Source organism: Molossus molossus, unplaced genomic scaffold (genome assembly GCF_014108415.1).
Source record: "Molossus molossus isolate mMolMol1 unplaced genomic scaffold, mMolMol1.p scaffold_m16_p_7, whole genome shotgun sequence".
Lineage (NCBI taxonomy): Eukaryota > Metazoa > Chordata > Mammalia > Chiroptera > Molossidae > Molossus > Molossus molossus.
Window position 1 is genome coordinate 41,661,052 of NW_023425401.1, and position 14,341 is coordinate 41,675,392.

The window sequence follows — 14,341 nt, forward strand, 5'->3', positions numbered from 1 at the left end:
TGCCTTAGGTGATGTATCAGTGAAAATTCTGCTGAGTATGATGTCTGAAATTGTGTTGCCTACAGTTTCTTCTAGGATTTTTATGAATTCATGAGTCACATTTAAGTATTTTCTATTTTGAGTTTATTCTTATGTATGGTGTAAGTTTATGGTTTAGTTTCTTTCTTTCTTTTTTTTTGCATGTAGCTGTCCAATTTTCCCAACACCATTTATTAAAGAGGCTGTCATTACTCCACTGTATGCTCTTGCCACCTTTGTCAAATATTAATTGAGCATATTGCCTTGGGTCCATTTCCGGGTTCTCTGTTCTGTTCCACTGATCTATATGTCTGTTCTTGTGCCAGTACCAGGCTATTTTTATTACAGTGGCTTTGTAGTATAACCTGAAATCTGGTAATGTGATCCCTCCAACTTTGTTCTTTTTCAAGATTGCTGTGGCTATTCGAGGTCTTTTAAGGGATTAATCTTCAATATATAGAGACTGCTCATACAACTCAACAAAAGGAAGACAAAGTACCCAATTAAAAAATGGGCAGAGGAACTAAATAGACACCTCTCCAAACAGGACATACAAATGGCCAAGAGACATATGAAGAAATGCTCAACATCACTAATCATCAGAGAGATGCAAATTAAAACAACAATGAGGTATCACTTCACACCTGTCAGAATGGCAGCCATCAACAAATCATTAAACAACAAGTGTTGGCGAGGGTGTGGAGAAAAGGGAACTCTAGTACACTGCTGGTGGGAAGGCAGACTGGTGCAGCCAGTATGGAAAACAATATGGTGTTACCTCAAAGAATTAAAAATTGAACTGCCATTTGACCCAGTGATCCCACTTCTAGGAATATACCCTAAGAATCCTGAAACACCAATCAGAAAGAATATATGTACCCCCATGTTTGTAGCAGCACTATTTACAATAGCTAAGATCTGGAAACAGCCCAAGTGGCCATCAGTAGATGAATGGATAAAAAAGCAGTGGTACATATACACAATGGAGTACTATGCAGCTGGAAGAAAGAAAGATCTCTTATCCTTTGAGATTACATGGAGGGACTTGGAAAGTATTATCCTAAGCGAAACAAGCCAAGCAGATAAAGACAAATATCTCATGATCTCACTTATTTGTGGAATATAGTGAACAAAACAGTCTGAAGAATGGGGTAGTCCCAGAGGGGTGGAAGTGGGGTACAGACTGACAATCCCCTGAGGAGGGGGTTTGGGGAGAGATAAACCACAGAAGTTATATGCATGTATGTATAAGCAATGGATATGGAGAACAAAGGTGGGGACAGGATGGGGAGGGAGAGGGAGAGGGGAATCAGTGGGGGGAAAAGGAGAAACATCTGTAACAAAAATAAATTAATTAATTAAAAATAAATAAATAAAAATAAAATAAAAATAAAAACTCAAGTTCTACCATGCTGCTCCTCTGCTCAAAGCCTACAATGGCTCCCATTTTTCTCAAGTGTAAAATTCAAAACCTTATATTGTCCTCTACATGATCTGTTTCCTTGTTACCTCTCTGACCACATTTTCCACTTCTACATTTGCTTTCTCTGCTCCAGGCACCTTGGCCTCTCTGCTGTTCTGTGAACACAGCAAACATCCTCCCATTGCAGTGTCTTTACATTGTCAGATCCCTCTGCCAGGAATGCTCTCTTCAGACACCCACACTGCTCTCTCCTCTCAGTTCTTTCATATCTGAGCTCAGATATTGCCTTCTCAATAAGACCTACCTTAACTACCCTACTTAAAATACCAAACTACTTCCTTCTTGCACTCCTGATTTCCTTAGCTTTGATTAAGGTTTTCCCACAGCCTTCCCATTACCTTCTAATATTTCCTATTACCTTCTAATATTTGTTTACTTATTTTACTTATTTAGAATGTGTAATTATTTTCTGCCTATCCACCAGACAATAATGTACATTCTATGAGGGCAGAGATATTTTTAACCCAAAATTCATGTAACCTCAAATTCAATTTAGCTTAAATTTCCAGGTAGGTGATGAAGTCAACTCAAAGCACCGGATCCCAAATTATTTTGAACATTTGCTAAAATTAAAGGACAGACACTTGCCACTAAATATGTTTGAAAGAATGTGCCACAGCAATAGCAGCATGATTGGAATAAGCATATAACTAAGTTTCCATTTTCCCTAGATAACCGAGGTGAGCTTAACTTTCAGTGTATAAGCTCTGGTCTGCCTTGTATAAAAATTAGTCTCTTTACATTTAATTTCATAATCTTACAGTCTTACTGTACTTGGACTTTCTGTATTTTTCTTCTGAACTGTTTTCTTTCCAACACAAGGCTGTGAGCTCCACTTCTGGGAACCTCCTTAGGTTCTGGAATGTTACTGCTTTTTTTTTTTTTTTTTTTTAAGGGATAGCTCCTTTGTACACACATCAGATGTTCAGCCAGGGAAATACATAAATAGCCTTCCGGTGACATGCCATCTATTTATAGATTCACAGTCAATCTCAGACTAAATTGCCAGCTAATGAGTACCAAAGCTTTCTGGTAGCAATTCCACCATACATCGGTTTTCCAATTCTATGTGGCAAACTCAACTTTCTCTGGATGAGTGTCATGGTACTCAGAAGGAACAGAGCAACATCACTGTAAGAAGAAGTTAACAGACTATAATAATGCTTCGGTTTAAACATCAGATAGACATATTTCAGTTGGCTAATCAAGTCCCTTACAGCTTGAGGACACACTACAGAACCTGATAAACTTGCCTCTCTGGATGATTACTCTAAGACACTGGTCAATTAGTTCTGGATGGCCTGGTGTGAACTCAGAGACCACAACAGCCTTATAAGCCATTTTAGAGTAAGGCGAAAATGATTCACTATTCCCACAGTGAAAGAGGACCCAAAGACAGTACCTTATTGACTGGTCGCTTCTGCTCCTACGAAGGCCAGGCCGGTGAAGTGCACTTAACAAGGACCCCCAGGAGCTAAAGAGCCAGCTAGGGAGAAGGACGCTCAAGCAAAGGAAGCACTTGTATTTCGTTCCCTTGCATTGGAACAAAAACTGATTTGGAAGCGCAGGTTACAGAAGAAGGCTCCCCTCCCTACCTCATGGCCCAGAGCACAGAAATACGGAACCGCCTGGCGTTGGGAGGGGGAGGAGGTAAGACTAGGAGGAAGAAGAATCAGGAGGGGGAGGAGGGAGATTTGTGCTTCCCTGCCCTCGTTCTAAAAGCACAGTCATCAACAGCAAATGTCTGATGCTCTATAAGCATGAAAAATCAGATATTGTTTATGAAAGTTGTTTGTAAAAGTTTTTAATTGTATAACCCAAGGCATGTTATACAACACATATAGTCATCGAATCACCCTCCACAAAGGGAAGCGGGCACATTTAAAGACAGCCTCTTCTTCCCGAGCCTGTTGCAAAGGGAGCCTCAGTGACATTCCTTGAGAAAGGTCAGAACCTCAGACAAGACCCTCTAAAGTAGCTCCAAAATAAAGGCCAGGGGCATCAAACGGATTTGCTCAACTTCTTTCCAGGGCCGAATTTGGCCCCGCTGATTCGCGCGTAACAGAAAAGCGGCGTCCGCGGTGGAGTACCTGCGGCTGCTCAGTTCAAAGTCGCCTTCTGCTCTCCTGGGGCGCCGGACTGTTCCATTCCTTCCCGCCTCAAGATCCATCGCAGCCTGGAGAGAAACACAGCTTCAGGTCCAAGTGCACTCGCCCCAGCTCGGGGAGGACAGCCAGCCTCCTCGCAGCCCCCCACGGGAGGAATCCGAGCCGAGCGCACGGGTCGCGGGGCCCGGGGGCGCCGGGTGGAGGTCCGGCTGTCTTCGCCTCGCGCCCACTGTCCCGGTTCCCGGCGCGCCGAGGTCTCCCTCACCTCGGACCTCACGCGTCTCTGGCCTAGTCGCTGGGCGCGCGGGGCGCTGCAACCCAGGGGCCTGGACTTTGTTCGCGTGACTTCGCCCCCGCCCCCCGCGCGCGTCTGGGCCCAGCGACGCCTCCAGCTGCCGCCGGGGCTAAGGCCCCGGCTCGCAGGAGCAGCTCTCGCCGCCCGCCGCGCTTGCTCTGCCTGCCAGGCGCGGGTGAGGGGGCCCAGCGTGCTGCTCTCGCTGCGAGGGGAGCCCGGCGTGGCCGCCGCCCACCTGGGCCAGCCGCCAGCCAGAGCCCGGCCGCGCCAGCTGTGGGCGATAAGCCCGCGATCCGCCTTGTGCCGCCGGATGCTCGGAGAGCCGCGCCTGCGGGCCACCGGAGCCCCCAAAAGTGACTGTCACACTCTCTGGAGCTCAGTTTTCCTGTGAAACCCATGCGAGGACACTTCCAGGAGGTTCGACAATCGTGAGGGGCCGAGGACCAAGACAGAGCACTAGACTGGCCTCTCATTTCTGCATCTCCAGGTCTGGTCCCGCTGGCACTGAACCCAACCATCTCCAGGTGGGGCTAACCAGGGCCTCGAAGCATCACGTCATGTTCCTTGGAGAAGAGGACTTTGCGGGGGTGCCCTCTTAATACCTAGAGAGACAGAACTTTAGGGTTGGAAGGGACTTTAGATATTGTCTAATTCAAAACCCAAATTTTTTTTTTTTTTTTTTTACAAGAAGAAACTGATGTCCAGTGAAGTTAAATCCTGCCTGATGCCGCAACAGCGGGACCAAGGTCTAGTCTCCAGTGCCCTCCCCTGGTCCCCTGCTCTGATCTTGGACTTCTCCCTGTACTACATTGTCTTTACAACTAATGCCCACTTGAGTCCCCTGTATGGCTTCCTTGTCCCTGCTGGTTAATTTATCTGGACTTATGTGAAAATGAAGGGTCTGAAACATCCTGCAGTAAGTTATGGAGGCTGTGAAGCCAGTGGGATTCAAACTCAGACTTTCACATCTTACTAGTTTTGTGACCTTGGACAATTAGCTCACCACTGAAGGCCTCAGTTTCCTCATATGTAAACAGAATAAAAAACATCTTCCTTATTAGGTTACTGTGAGGAATAAATGAATTAAGGTAAAAGGACCTAGTACTGTGCCTAAAACATAGTAGATACTCAGCAAATATGGCTTCCTTCCTAATCGGGTAGCAGGATTATTTGCTGGTCCTTGCTCCTGCTATGCCTTACTAACACAAAAGTCACCCCAAGGCTTCCTCAGGTTTCCAGAGAACCTTAAAGCAGAGCATGATATGAGAGCAGGTGTTAGGCAGACCCTGGTATGAATCTCACCTCTGCCATTCACTAGCTGTCTGGATTTGGGCAATTTATTTCATTCTTGGTTGAGTCTTTGAAAAACAGGGGTGTTATTGTTATTAGGATTACATATAATGTGTTAAGTGCCCAGCACATAGGAGGTACCTAATAAATGATAACTAGAATTATAGTTAAAAGATCAGAAGAGGCTGATGAAGAAAGACTGGAATTGGAACCAGCAGCTCTGCCACTTACATCTTTTTTTAAAAATCCTTACCAGAGGATATTTTTCTATTTATCTTCAGGTAGAGAAAGGGAGAGAGAAATATCGACATGAGAGGGACATATCCACTGGTTACCTCCAGCCCAGGGCCCACCACAACCGAGGTATGTGGTCTTGGCTGAAATCAAACCCGGGACTCGTTGATCTGTGGGACAACGCTCTACCACTGAGCCAAATGGGCCACGGCCTGCCACTCACTCTTAAATGTGTCACTTATCTCCATCTGCTCTGCCTGTTACCTTGAGCTAGGTAGAACTTAACTCGAAAAATATCCTGGGAGTTTACTGAATCTATGGCATGATCTGGAACTATGTGATAGAAATCAATTTACCTAGGTATTTTTCCTCAAAATGTTTTTCTCCTTATTCAGTCTACTATAACCATGAGGATTCTCTCCTTTGATCAATGGGAATTCCTTCTCTCCACCAGTTTAACAGGTGGTCAGATCACTAGGGACTAAAGCTACTCTGGAACTAAAGCAATTGGAATTGTTTAGTTTGAAAGAAGGCTTGGTGATGAGTGGAGGACATTATAAACCTTGGTAGTCTATAAGGAGATGACAACCTCTACAGTTTCTATAAAAGAAATCTTGGGGGGCCCTGACTGGTTTGGCTCAACAGTTAGAGCTACAGCACGTGGACCAATGAGTCGCGGGTTTGATTCCAGTCAAGGGCAGGTACTTTGGCTGTAGTACCTCCCCGGCCCTGGTCTGGGTCATGCGGGAGGCAACCAGTTGATGTGTCCCTCTCACGTTGATGTTTCTTTCGCTCCCTCTCTCTCTCCCCCTCCCACTCTATCTGATGATAAATGGAAAAATATCCTTTAGTGAGGGTTAAAAAAAATTTTTTTTTTAAATAAATCTTGGGGGAGTAAAAAGGCAGATACTTGAGGAAGTAGGGAGCTCCTGAACTAAATACAAACAAAAAGCATCCAGAAATAGAACATGTTTGCCTATCTGTCTAAGTCAGTTCACAGAGTTGTCCCATTAACTGTTAGAGTCTAACAGGTGCTTGTTTTCTCTGGTCTGAGGGCAGAAGTAAGCGAGTTCAACCAGTAGGTGTTTGTGGAGAGAGAGGAGCCATGCCTACACAACTGTGCATTTCCCAGTGTTAGAGACATATCAAGGGCTCCTTTTAGATCTGTTTGACAACAATAAAACAACTCTATGTGGTGCATCTGGCCAGTTATTCCTTCATCAAAAACAATATTTAAGCCACACTGGATTTCTTGATAACATTGAGACTGTAAGAAATCTTAACTTTTTCTTTGTGGTGGGATACTGACATACTTCTTTGTTCTCATTGATATGCCCTTCTACTGCTGTGTTATATTACTTTTTCCATTTCTTCTATTAGTTCTATCTTTCCTTTTTAATCTTAACTTTTTCCTTTTTGGGGACTCAATCAAATCTTTTTATTATTTAGGTTTCCTTTCTCTTAATTTATTAAGTATACATTCTTTTACTATCTATTTAATAGTTAACTCCTTTCTAGAGATTATGACATTTATCTTTGACTAATCATTGGTACTTTTTTCTCTTCCAGGACAATGCAAGGATTTAAAAACTCTCAAACCTCATTTATCTACCTGACTTATATACTATTGTTGTCATGTACAGTGCTTTAATTTTCTCTATTTATGACCCTTATAATAATATTATTACTTTATAGAGTCGATATTTATTTAGATTTATCTCTATGTTTATCCTTTTCTTGTCCTTTATTTTTTCCTACATATTGGGGCCACTATCTTGGATCATTTTCCTTTTACAGGAGGAATACTCTTCTGTGTTTCCTTTAGTTGGTGATTAATTTTCTCAGCTTTCCCCCCCTGAAACTTTATTTTGAAAAATTATTTGGGAATTTGCTTTAGTGGATATCAAGACTTTTATTATGAAACTACAGTAATTAAGGCAATGTGTTTTGGACAGGGATAAACAAAATTGAAGTGGGACATAATAGAGATCTTGAAATGGACAGACCTGGAATTCTATGGCAAGCAATATTCTCAGCCACCACCTTAAATAGGGCAGGAAGTAGAGAGAGAGGAGGTGGGTCAAGTATATTGGATGGCTAAATATAGTCATCCCCAATCCATTGATCTTACCACCTTTTAACTGTTCTTCACTTCCTTGTTGTGCTCTCTTCCTTCACAACCCATCTTGCAACATCTGCAACCCCCTTGCCCTCTCTCTCTATCAGGCTTACTTGGTAAAACCATAACCCTGCCTAATTTAAATTATCCAATTATCAAAAGCCTCCACCATGTAGCAGAACATGGCTAAAGAAAAGCACAGAACAATCTAACTGGTCTTACCATGAATTTAAATGGCCCTTGACTACATACTTAATGTAGTAAGTATGCTTATTATTTATTGTCTATTCTGTGAGATGCAAGATTCATAAGGGGATAAATATTTTTTTTTTTCTGGTGCATCTCAATATTTGCTGCCCAGCAGTCATAAATGTTTCCTTAGTTCATTCACTCTTCCACTTTCCTGGATAATTACTGTATACCTTCTCTTTCCTCAAACTTTGATCATTCTTTCCCTATCTTCACATTCTGTTAACGTATTGTGCTTTTTATTTCACTGAGAGAATAAAAGTGTGCAGAAGGGAACTGCCATAGTCTCCCACCATGATATTTGTCCACTTTAGCAGCATCTGTGACCGGCACTCTGCCTTCCCACCTGTTTCTCTAAATCAACTATCCATGCCCCTATTTGCAGCCAGTCCTTCTGTTTGTACTTTTATACTACAGGTCCCATCCCCTCAAGAATACTTCTCAAGGAGCCGTTATTCTTTCTCTCTTTTGCTTCATCAATTCTATACCTGCTGGTTCACTCCTGTTGGTGTACATGCATGCTGTTATTTCTTCCATCTTAACCAAAAAAACACCTCTCTTGACCCACTTCTTCCTCCAGCTACCATCCCATTTCCCTCCTCTTTGCAGCTAAATGTCATTAAAAAGTTATCTCCATTTCTTGTCCTCCAGTTCTCCTTTAAATACACTCTAATCAGCCAGGCTGGTGTGGCTCAGTGGTTGAACGTTGACCCATGCACCAAGAGGCCACTGGTTTGTTTCCCTAACAGTGCACATGTCCGGGTTTCGGGCTCGATCCCCTGTAGGGGGCGTGCAGGAGGCAGCTGATGGATATTTCTATTTCTCTCTCCCTCTCCCTTCCTCTGTCTCTAAATAGCAATAAAAACACACACACACACACACACACACACACACACACTAATCAGGAGTTTGACTCTTTTGTACCACCAAAACTGCTCTTGTAAGGGTCACGATAACCTCTACATTGCTAAATCCAAAGGTCTATTCTTTGTCCTTATTATTTGTGACAAATTCAAGGGGTTGACAAGTTTATTTCCTTTCATATACTTTCTACTTGGATGCCAGGACACCACATTTCTTGGGTTTTCTTATACTTGGTCACTATTTCTCAGTTTCTTTTGATGTTCCTTCTCTTCTTTCAACTTAATGTTTGAATGCTCCAGGCTCACTTGGACTCTTTTGTCTATTCTCACTGGCTCTGTAGCCTCAGCCAATCTCATGACTTTAAATACCACCTCTATGTAACAATTTGTAAATCTTTATTTCTAGTCTAGACCTTCTTCCTGAATTCCTGATAGATATGTACAATTGCATCTTTGACATCTGTTTGGATGTTTAATATGCCCAACATTGACTCCTGACCTTTTCCCCAAAATGGCCCCTTCAATAGGTTGTCCCTTCTCAGGTGACAGCTCCTGCCTTCCAGTTGTTCAGTCATCATCCTTCTTCTTTTTCCTCCACACCCTGTGCTTACTCTGTCAGGAAATCCCATTGACTCTACCTTCAAAATATATCCAGAATCTGACCACTTCTCTTTCTCCACTCCTACCACTGTAGTACAAGTCATTTTCATCTCTCACCTGAATTCCTACAATAGCTTCTTAACAGTCTATCTGTTCTGACTTTGCCCCCTTTTCTGTTATTGTTCATTCTCAAAGCAGCAGCTAAAGTGATTCTTTTGAAATGTGAGTCAGACCATTTCACTCCTCTCCTTACCATTCCCCAGTGACCCCCTCCCCCCCAATGAATTCTGAGCCATGGCCTGCAAGGGTTTGCCCTCTCGGTAATCTGACCTAATTTTCTACTCTCTCCCTGCTTTGCTGCATACCAGCCACTAGCTCCTTGGGTGTTCCTCGAACAAGAGAAGCAGAGCTAGTTGTCCTTCTGCCCTAAATTCTCTTCCCTCAATTATTCACATGGCTAAAACCCTTATCTCCTGAAAGTCTCTTTGCAATTACCATCTGTTCAATAAGACCAATCCTGACTTCCACAGCATTTATCAACTTCTAGTATACTATATAATGTGTGAATTTGTTATGTTTGTTTATTGTCACCTCCACCTTTGCCTTATTTCTCCTAAAAACCCATTTCCTTTTGGTCTTTTCTTTGGTCATCATAAAATTTAATTAATTTGGATCCAGCCCAATAAAAGGCATTTATGGCATGTAAGACCTATGAGAGCAAAGATATTTTTTTGTTTTATTCACTGAGATATTCAACATTTGCTGTTATACTTCCTATGTGCCAGACCCTGTGTTAGGGTTTGAGGATATAAAGAAAACAGGGTATAGTTCCTGCCTCACAGTGGACTAAGAATAAACCAGTACAAAAATCATTCAGAAATATATAGTGCTTTATAAAGTTACAGAGGCCACCACACATAATTACTATTCCATTCCATCTTCAAAACAAGAAACATGTTTAAGGTAAATAAGCAAAGAGCTATTATTCTCAGTTGAAAAGTATGGAAACTGGGATTCCTGAAGAGTCAGTGAATTTCCACAAAACTAGACATAACGGAAATCGTGATCTAACCCTGGCTATGTGACTCCTGGATGCTCCTTCAATATCCCCGGGGAAGACTCCTGCCAGGCAGAGGCCATGCCTGTCTATATTTCTAGTCCCACAGCACTAGAGGATTCATTAAATGTATATTGAATAGATCGATATTTGCAATCTATAACATAAAAAATTTATATTGTAAAATGTTTCCTGTAAGTAAGGGCCAAAGGGAAGAACAAACTCCATTTACCAACATATTTAAAAATATAGTATATAATAAAATATTATATTATATTTTATATATAATAAAATAGTTATCATTAATATATTATATAATTATTAACATTATATGTAATGTATTTAATGTATCATATTATATTTAAATATAAATTAATTTGTAGCAGTTTTCCCTGAAGAGAGTTTAATGGACTCAACTCTCTCCAGTTGATCTTTAGCTTGAAAATAATATGCTTTGTGGTCTTGTCCAATTATATCGTATTTGTGGCTAACAATTCTCCAACTTTTTATTTCTGAAGAAAAGCGGTTAGATGCTATCTTTTTAATTATATTTGTGCATGGCCATACCTACATTCTGTTTCCAAGTTTTCTGCTACCAATATTTTTCATCTTCTGCCTAAATCTCCCATATTCTTCTCAGAGTTTATAAATCTTGATTTCTTCTGTCTTTACTTCCTTCAAATCAGGTTATCTCTTACACTTCTCTCCTAGTATTCTTTGTAAAATGCTTCTCACTGCTTGAAAAACAAAACAAAAATCTTTCTCTACCTTTGACCTCTTTTGTCCTAAAATATAATTTCCTTTTGGCTTTGATCAGTTTTGCTCAGTGGTAAGAGCATCGGCTTATGGACCAAAGGGTCATGGGTTCGATTCCAGTCAAGGGTACATACCTGGGTTGCAGGTCCATCCCAACCAACTGGGCCATGTGGGAGGCAACCAATCAATGTGTCTCCCTCACATTGATGTCTCTCTCTCTCTCTGTCTCTCTCTCCCCCTCCCTCCCTTCCACTCTAGCTTAAAAAAAAAATAAAATAAATGGAAAAATGTCCTCAGGTGAGGGTTAACAACAACAACAACAAATCATTTCCTTTTGGTCTCCCTCTTTCACACGTTATGAAATTCACGTAACTAATTTGGCACCAGCACTGGAAGGCACTCATAAAACACTGAAGATGAGGGTGGTGCTGATTCACTGCTATCTTTTCCCATCATCTCTTCCTTACGATCTCTTAAACCAGGGTGGACTGGCAAAGGTGCCATGACCACATATAAAGAACCAGTCGGGAAGAGTTTGTTACCAGTCACAGTTTCATATCATTTCCACCAGCATAGAGTTCACATTGAGAGTTCAAAGGTCACATTGCCTAATGGAATTTCTGTGTTCTGTGAGGGTTATGGTAACTGTTGGGTGGACAGGGAGGGCTGTAGGGTGCCAAGGTCAGAGATTCAATGAATAAGCATGAGCTAGGGTCACTATGCTTTAGGTCATTTATGTTGACTTACTCTTAAGGTTATCCTATTTTTTTTTTTTTCAAATTAAATATTAGTTTTATTCAATTTTCAACTTTGGATGATGCAAAGAATATATATTTTTTTTGTCGGTTTTATTTTGTATTGGTTTCGGGTGTACAGCTTAGTGGTTAGGCAATCATATACTTTATATAATGTTCCCCTCAATATTCCCAGTACCTAACTGGCAACATACAGAGTTACTGCAATATTATTGACTATATTTTCTATGCTTTACTTATGTCCCTGTACTTTGTAACTACCAATCTGTGCCCCCCCCCCCAATTTGTATTTCTTAATCTTTTCACCTTAAGGATATTCTAAAATTGTAACTTTTCAAAATATTGTACTTTGCTACAGATTTAAATATTTGCTAACCAAGTATCTATAAACAAAAAAGAACAGTAACATCAGGTTTGCATTTGATGTTAATTCTCAGTTACTCACAACACTATTTTTTAGCTCTAAAGCTGTGACATCCTAAGGGTTCTTCAACCACTTTAATGGGTGTTATGAAATGTTGGGGAATCTATTGAAGCAAAATTAACTTGGGCTTGCAAGCATCTGTGCATCAGTTTTGGAACTCGACTAATACAGGTAAAACCCATTATTTGCTTTATCCCCCTTCTTTGCTGTCTATTCTTTTCTAATTAAATGTTTTATTTTGAGACACTTATAATTTACATACAGTTGCAAGAGTAATACAGAGAGATTGCCTATACCCTTGACTTAGTTTCTCCAACGGTAATATATTGTATTTGTGTCTAAATTCTGGGTCTTTTGCTTCTCCATATGAGCTTTAGAATCAGTTTGTCTACATCTACAAAATAATTTGTTACTGCCATGTAGTTACTGCCGGGATTTTAATTGGGATTGCTTCGAATCTATAGGTCAGGCTAGGAAGAACTGACATCTTGACAATATTGAATCTTCCTATTATGGACATGGAATATCTCTCTTCATTTATTTATTTCTTTGATTTCATTCATCAGAATTTTGTAGTTTTTCTCATATAGATCTTGTATGTTTTTTGTTAGACATATATCTTAATATTTCATTTTGTGGAGTGCTAATGTATATGTTATTGTATTTTTAATTTCACATTTCATTCTGCTATATTAACCTTGTATCCTGCAACCTTGTTATAATCGCTTATTAGTTCCAGGAGTTTGTGGACTGTGTGTGTGTGTGTGTGTGTGTGTGTGCGTGCTGTTTCTTTAGGAGTTTTTACATAGACCATTATATCATTTGTGAATAAAAACAGTGTATTTTTTTGAAATTTATCTAACTTTTATTTCCTTTTCTTAACTTATTTCATTTGCTAGGACTTCCAGCACAATGTTAAAATGGGTGGTAAGAGGGGATGTCTTTGCCTTGTTCCTGAAATTTAAAGGCTACGAGTTCTTCACTATTAAGTATAATGTTAGCTGTAGGGGTTTTTATTTGTTGTAGCTATTCTTTATCAAACTGAGGATAGTCCCTTCTATTGCCAGTTTACTGAGAGTTTTTATCATGAATGGGTGTTGAATTTTGTCAAATGCTCTTTCTGCATCCATTGATCTGATCATGCAATTTGTTTTGTTTTGTTTTGTTTTTATCCTGTTGATGTAATGGATCACATTGATTTTTGAATGCTGAGCTGGCCTTACAGACCTGGGATAAATTTCACTTGGTCATGGTGTATAATTCTTTACCACATTGTTGTTTTTGATTTACTAATATTTTACTGAGGATTTTTGCATTCATTTCATGAGACATATTTGTCTGCAGTCTTCTTTTCTTGCAATATCTCTGGTTTGCGTCTTAGGGTAGTGCTTCCCTTACAGAATCAGTTAGGAAGAATTCCCTGTGCTTCTATTCTCTGAAAGAGATTGGAGAGAATTAACATAGTTTTTTTGTCTTTTTTGACAGAATTTACCAGTGAACCCAACTGGACCTGGTGCTTTCTGTTGTAGAAGGTTATTAATTATTGATTTGATTTCTTTGTATTTAGTTTTTAGAAATCTGATTCTAATGTGTCTTGGCATGGATTTTAGGTTTATTCTGTTTGGGGTTTGCTTATCTTCTTAAATCTGTGGCTTTGTGTGTTTTGCCAAATTTAGGATGTTTTCAGCCATTATTTCTTCAAATACTTTTTCAGATCCACTCTCTTCTCTCGTTATGGGACTCTACTGATGCTAGTGTTAAATCTTTGTGGTAGTTCCACAGATCCCTGAGGCTCTATTAATATTTTTTTTAGTCTGTTATCCTCACTGTTACGCAGATTGTGTGTCTGCTGTTGAGCCGATTCATTGAGTTCATTTCAGTAATTGTATTTTGTAGTTCAAAATTTTCCATTTGATTAATCTTCATAAGTACTATTTATTGGCTAATATTTTCTGTCTTTCATTTTTTTTCAAGCATGCTTTTTTTTTTTTTTTTTTTATCCTCACCCGAGGACATTTTTTCTGTTTCTTGTTGTTGTTGTTCAGATAGTATGGGAGGGAGAGAGAGGGAGAGAGAGAGAGAGAGAGAGA

At 40.3% G+C, this 14,341-nt stretch overlaps 1 protein-coding gene across 16 annotated transcripts in view; it reads right to left on the reverse strand.

The window, feature by feature from the left end:
- Positions 1 to 14,341, reverse strand: part of LOC118619596 (phosphatidylcholine translocator ABCB4) — a 205,226-nt gene that overhangs the window by 86,069 nt on the left and 104,816 nt on the right. For 15 of the 16 annotated variants that reach the window (XR_004957304.1, XR_004957308.1, XR_004957306.1 and 12 more), the window contains exons 1-2: positions 3,875 to 3,963; positions 3,592 to 3,677 (exon numbers count right to left, since the gene is read on the reverse strand). The exons of the other annotated variant lie outside the window; for it this stretch is intronic. Coding sequence is in view for 9 of the 15 variants with exons in the window: in XM_036246273.1 (XP_036102166.1) it covers positions 3,592 to 3,671 (80 nt within the window). In the remaining 6 variants the exon portion in view is untranslated. Of the gene's footprint in view, positions 1 to 3,591; positions 3,678 to 3,874; positions 3,964 to 14,341 lie in introns of those variants that run through there. 16 annotated transcript variants of the gene reach the window in all.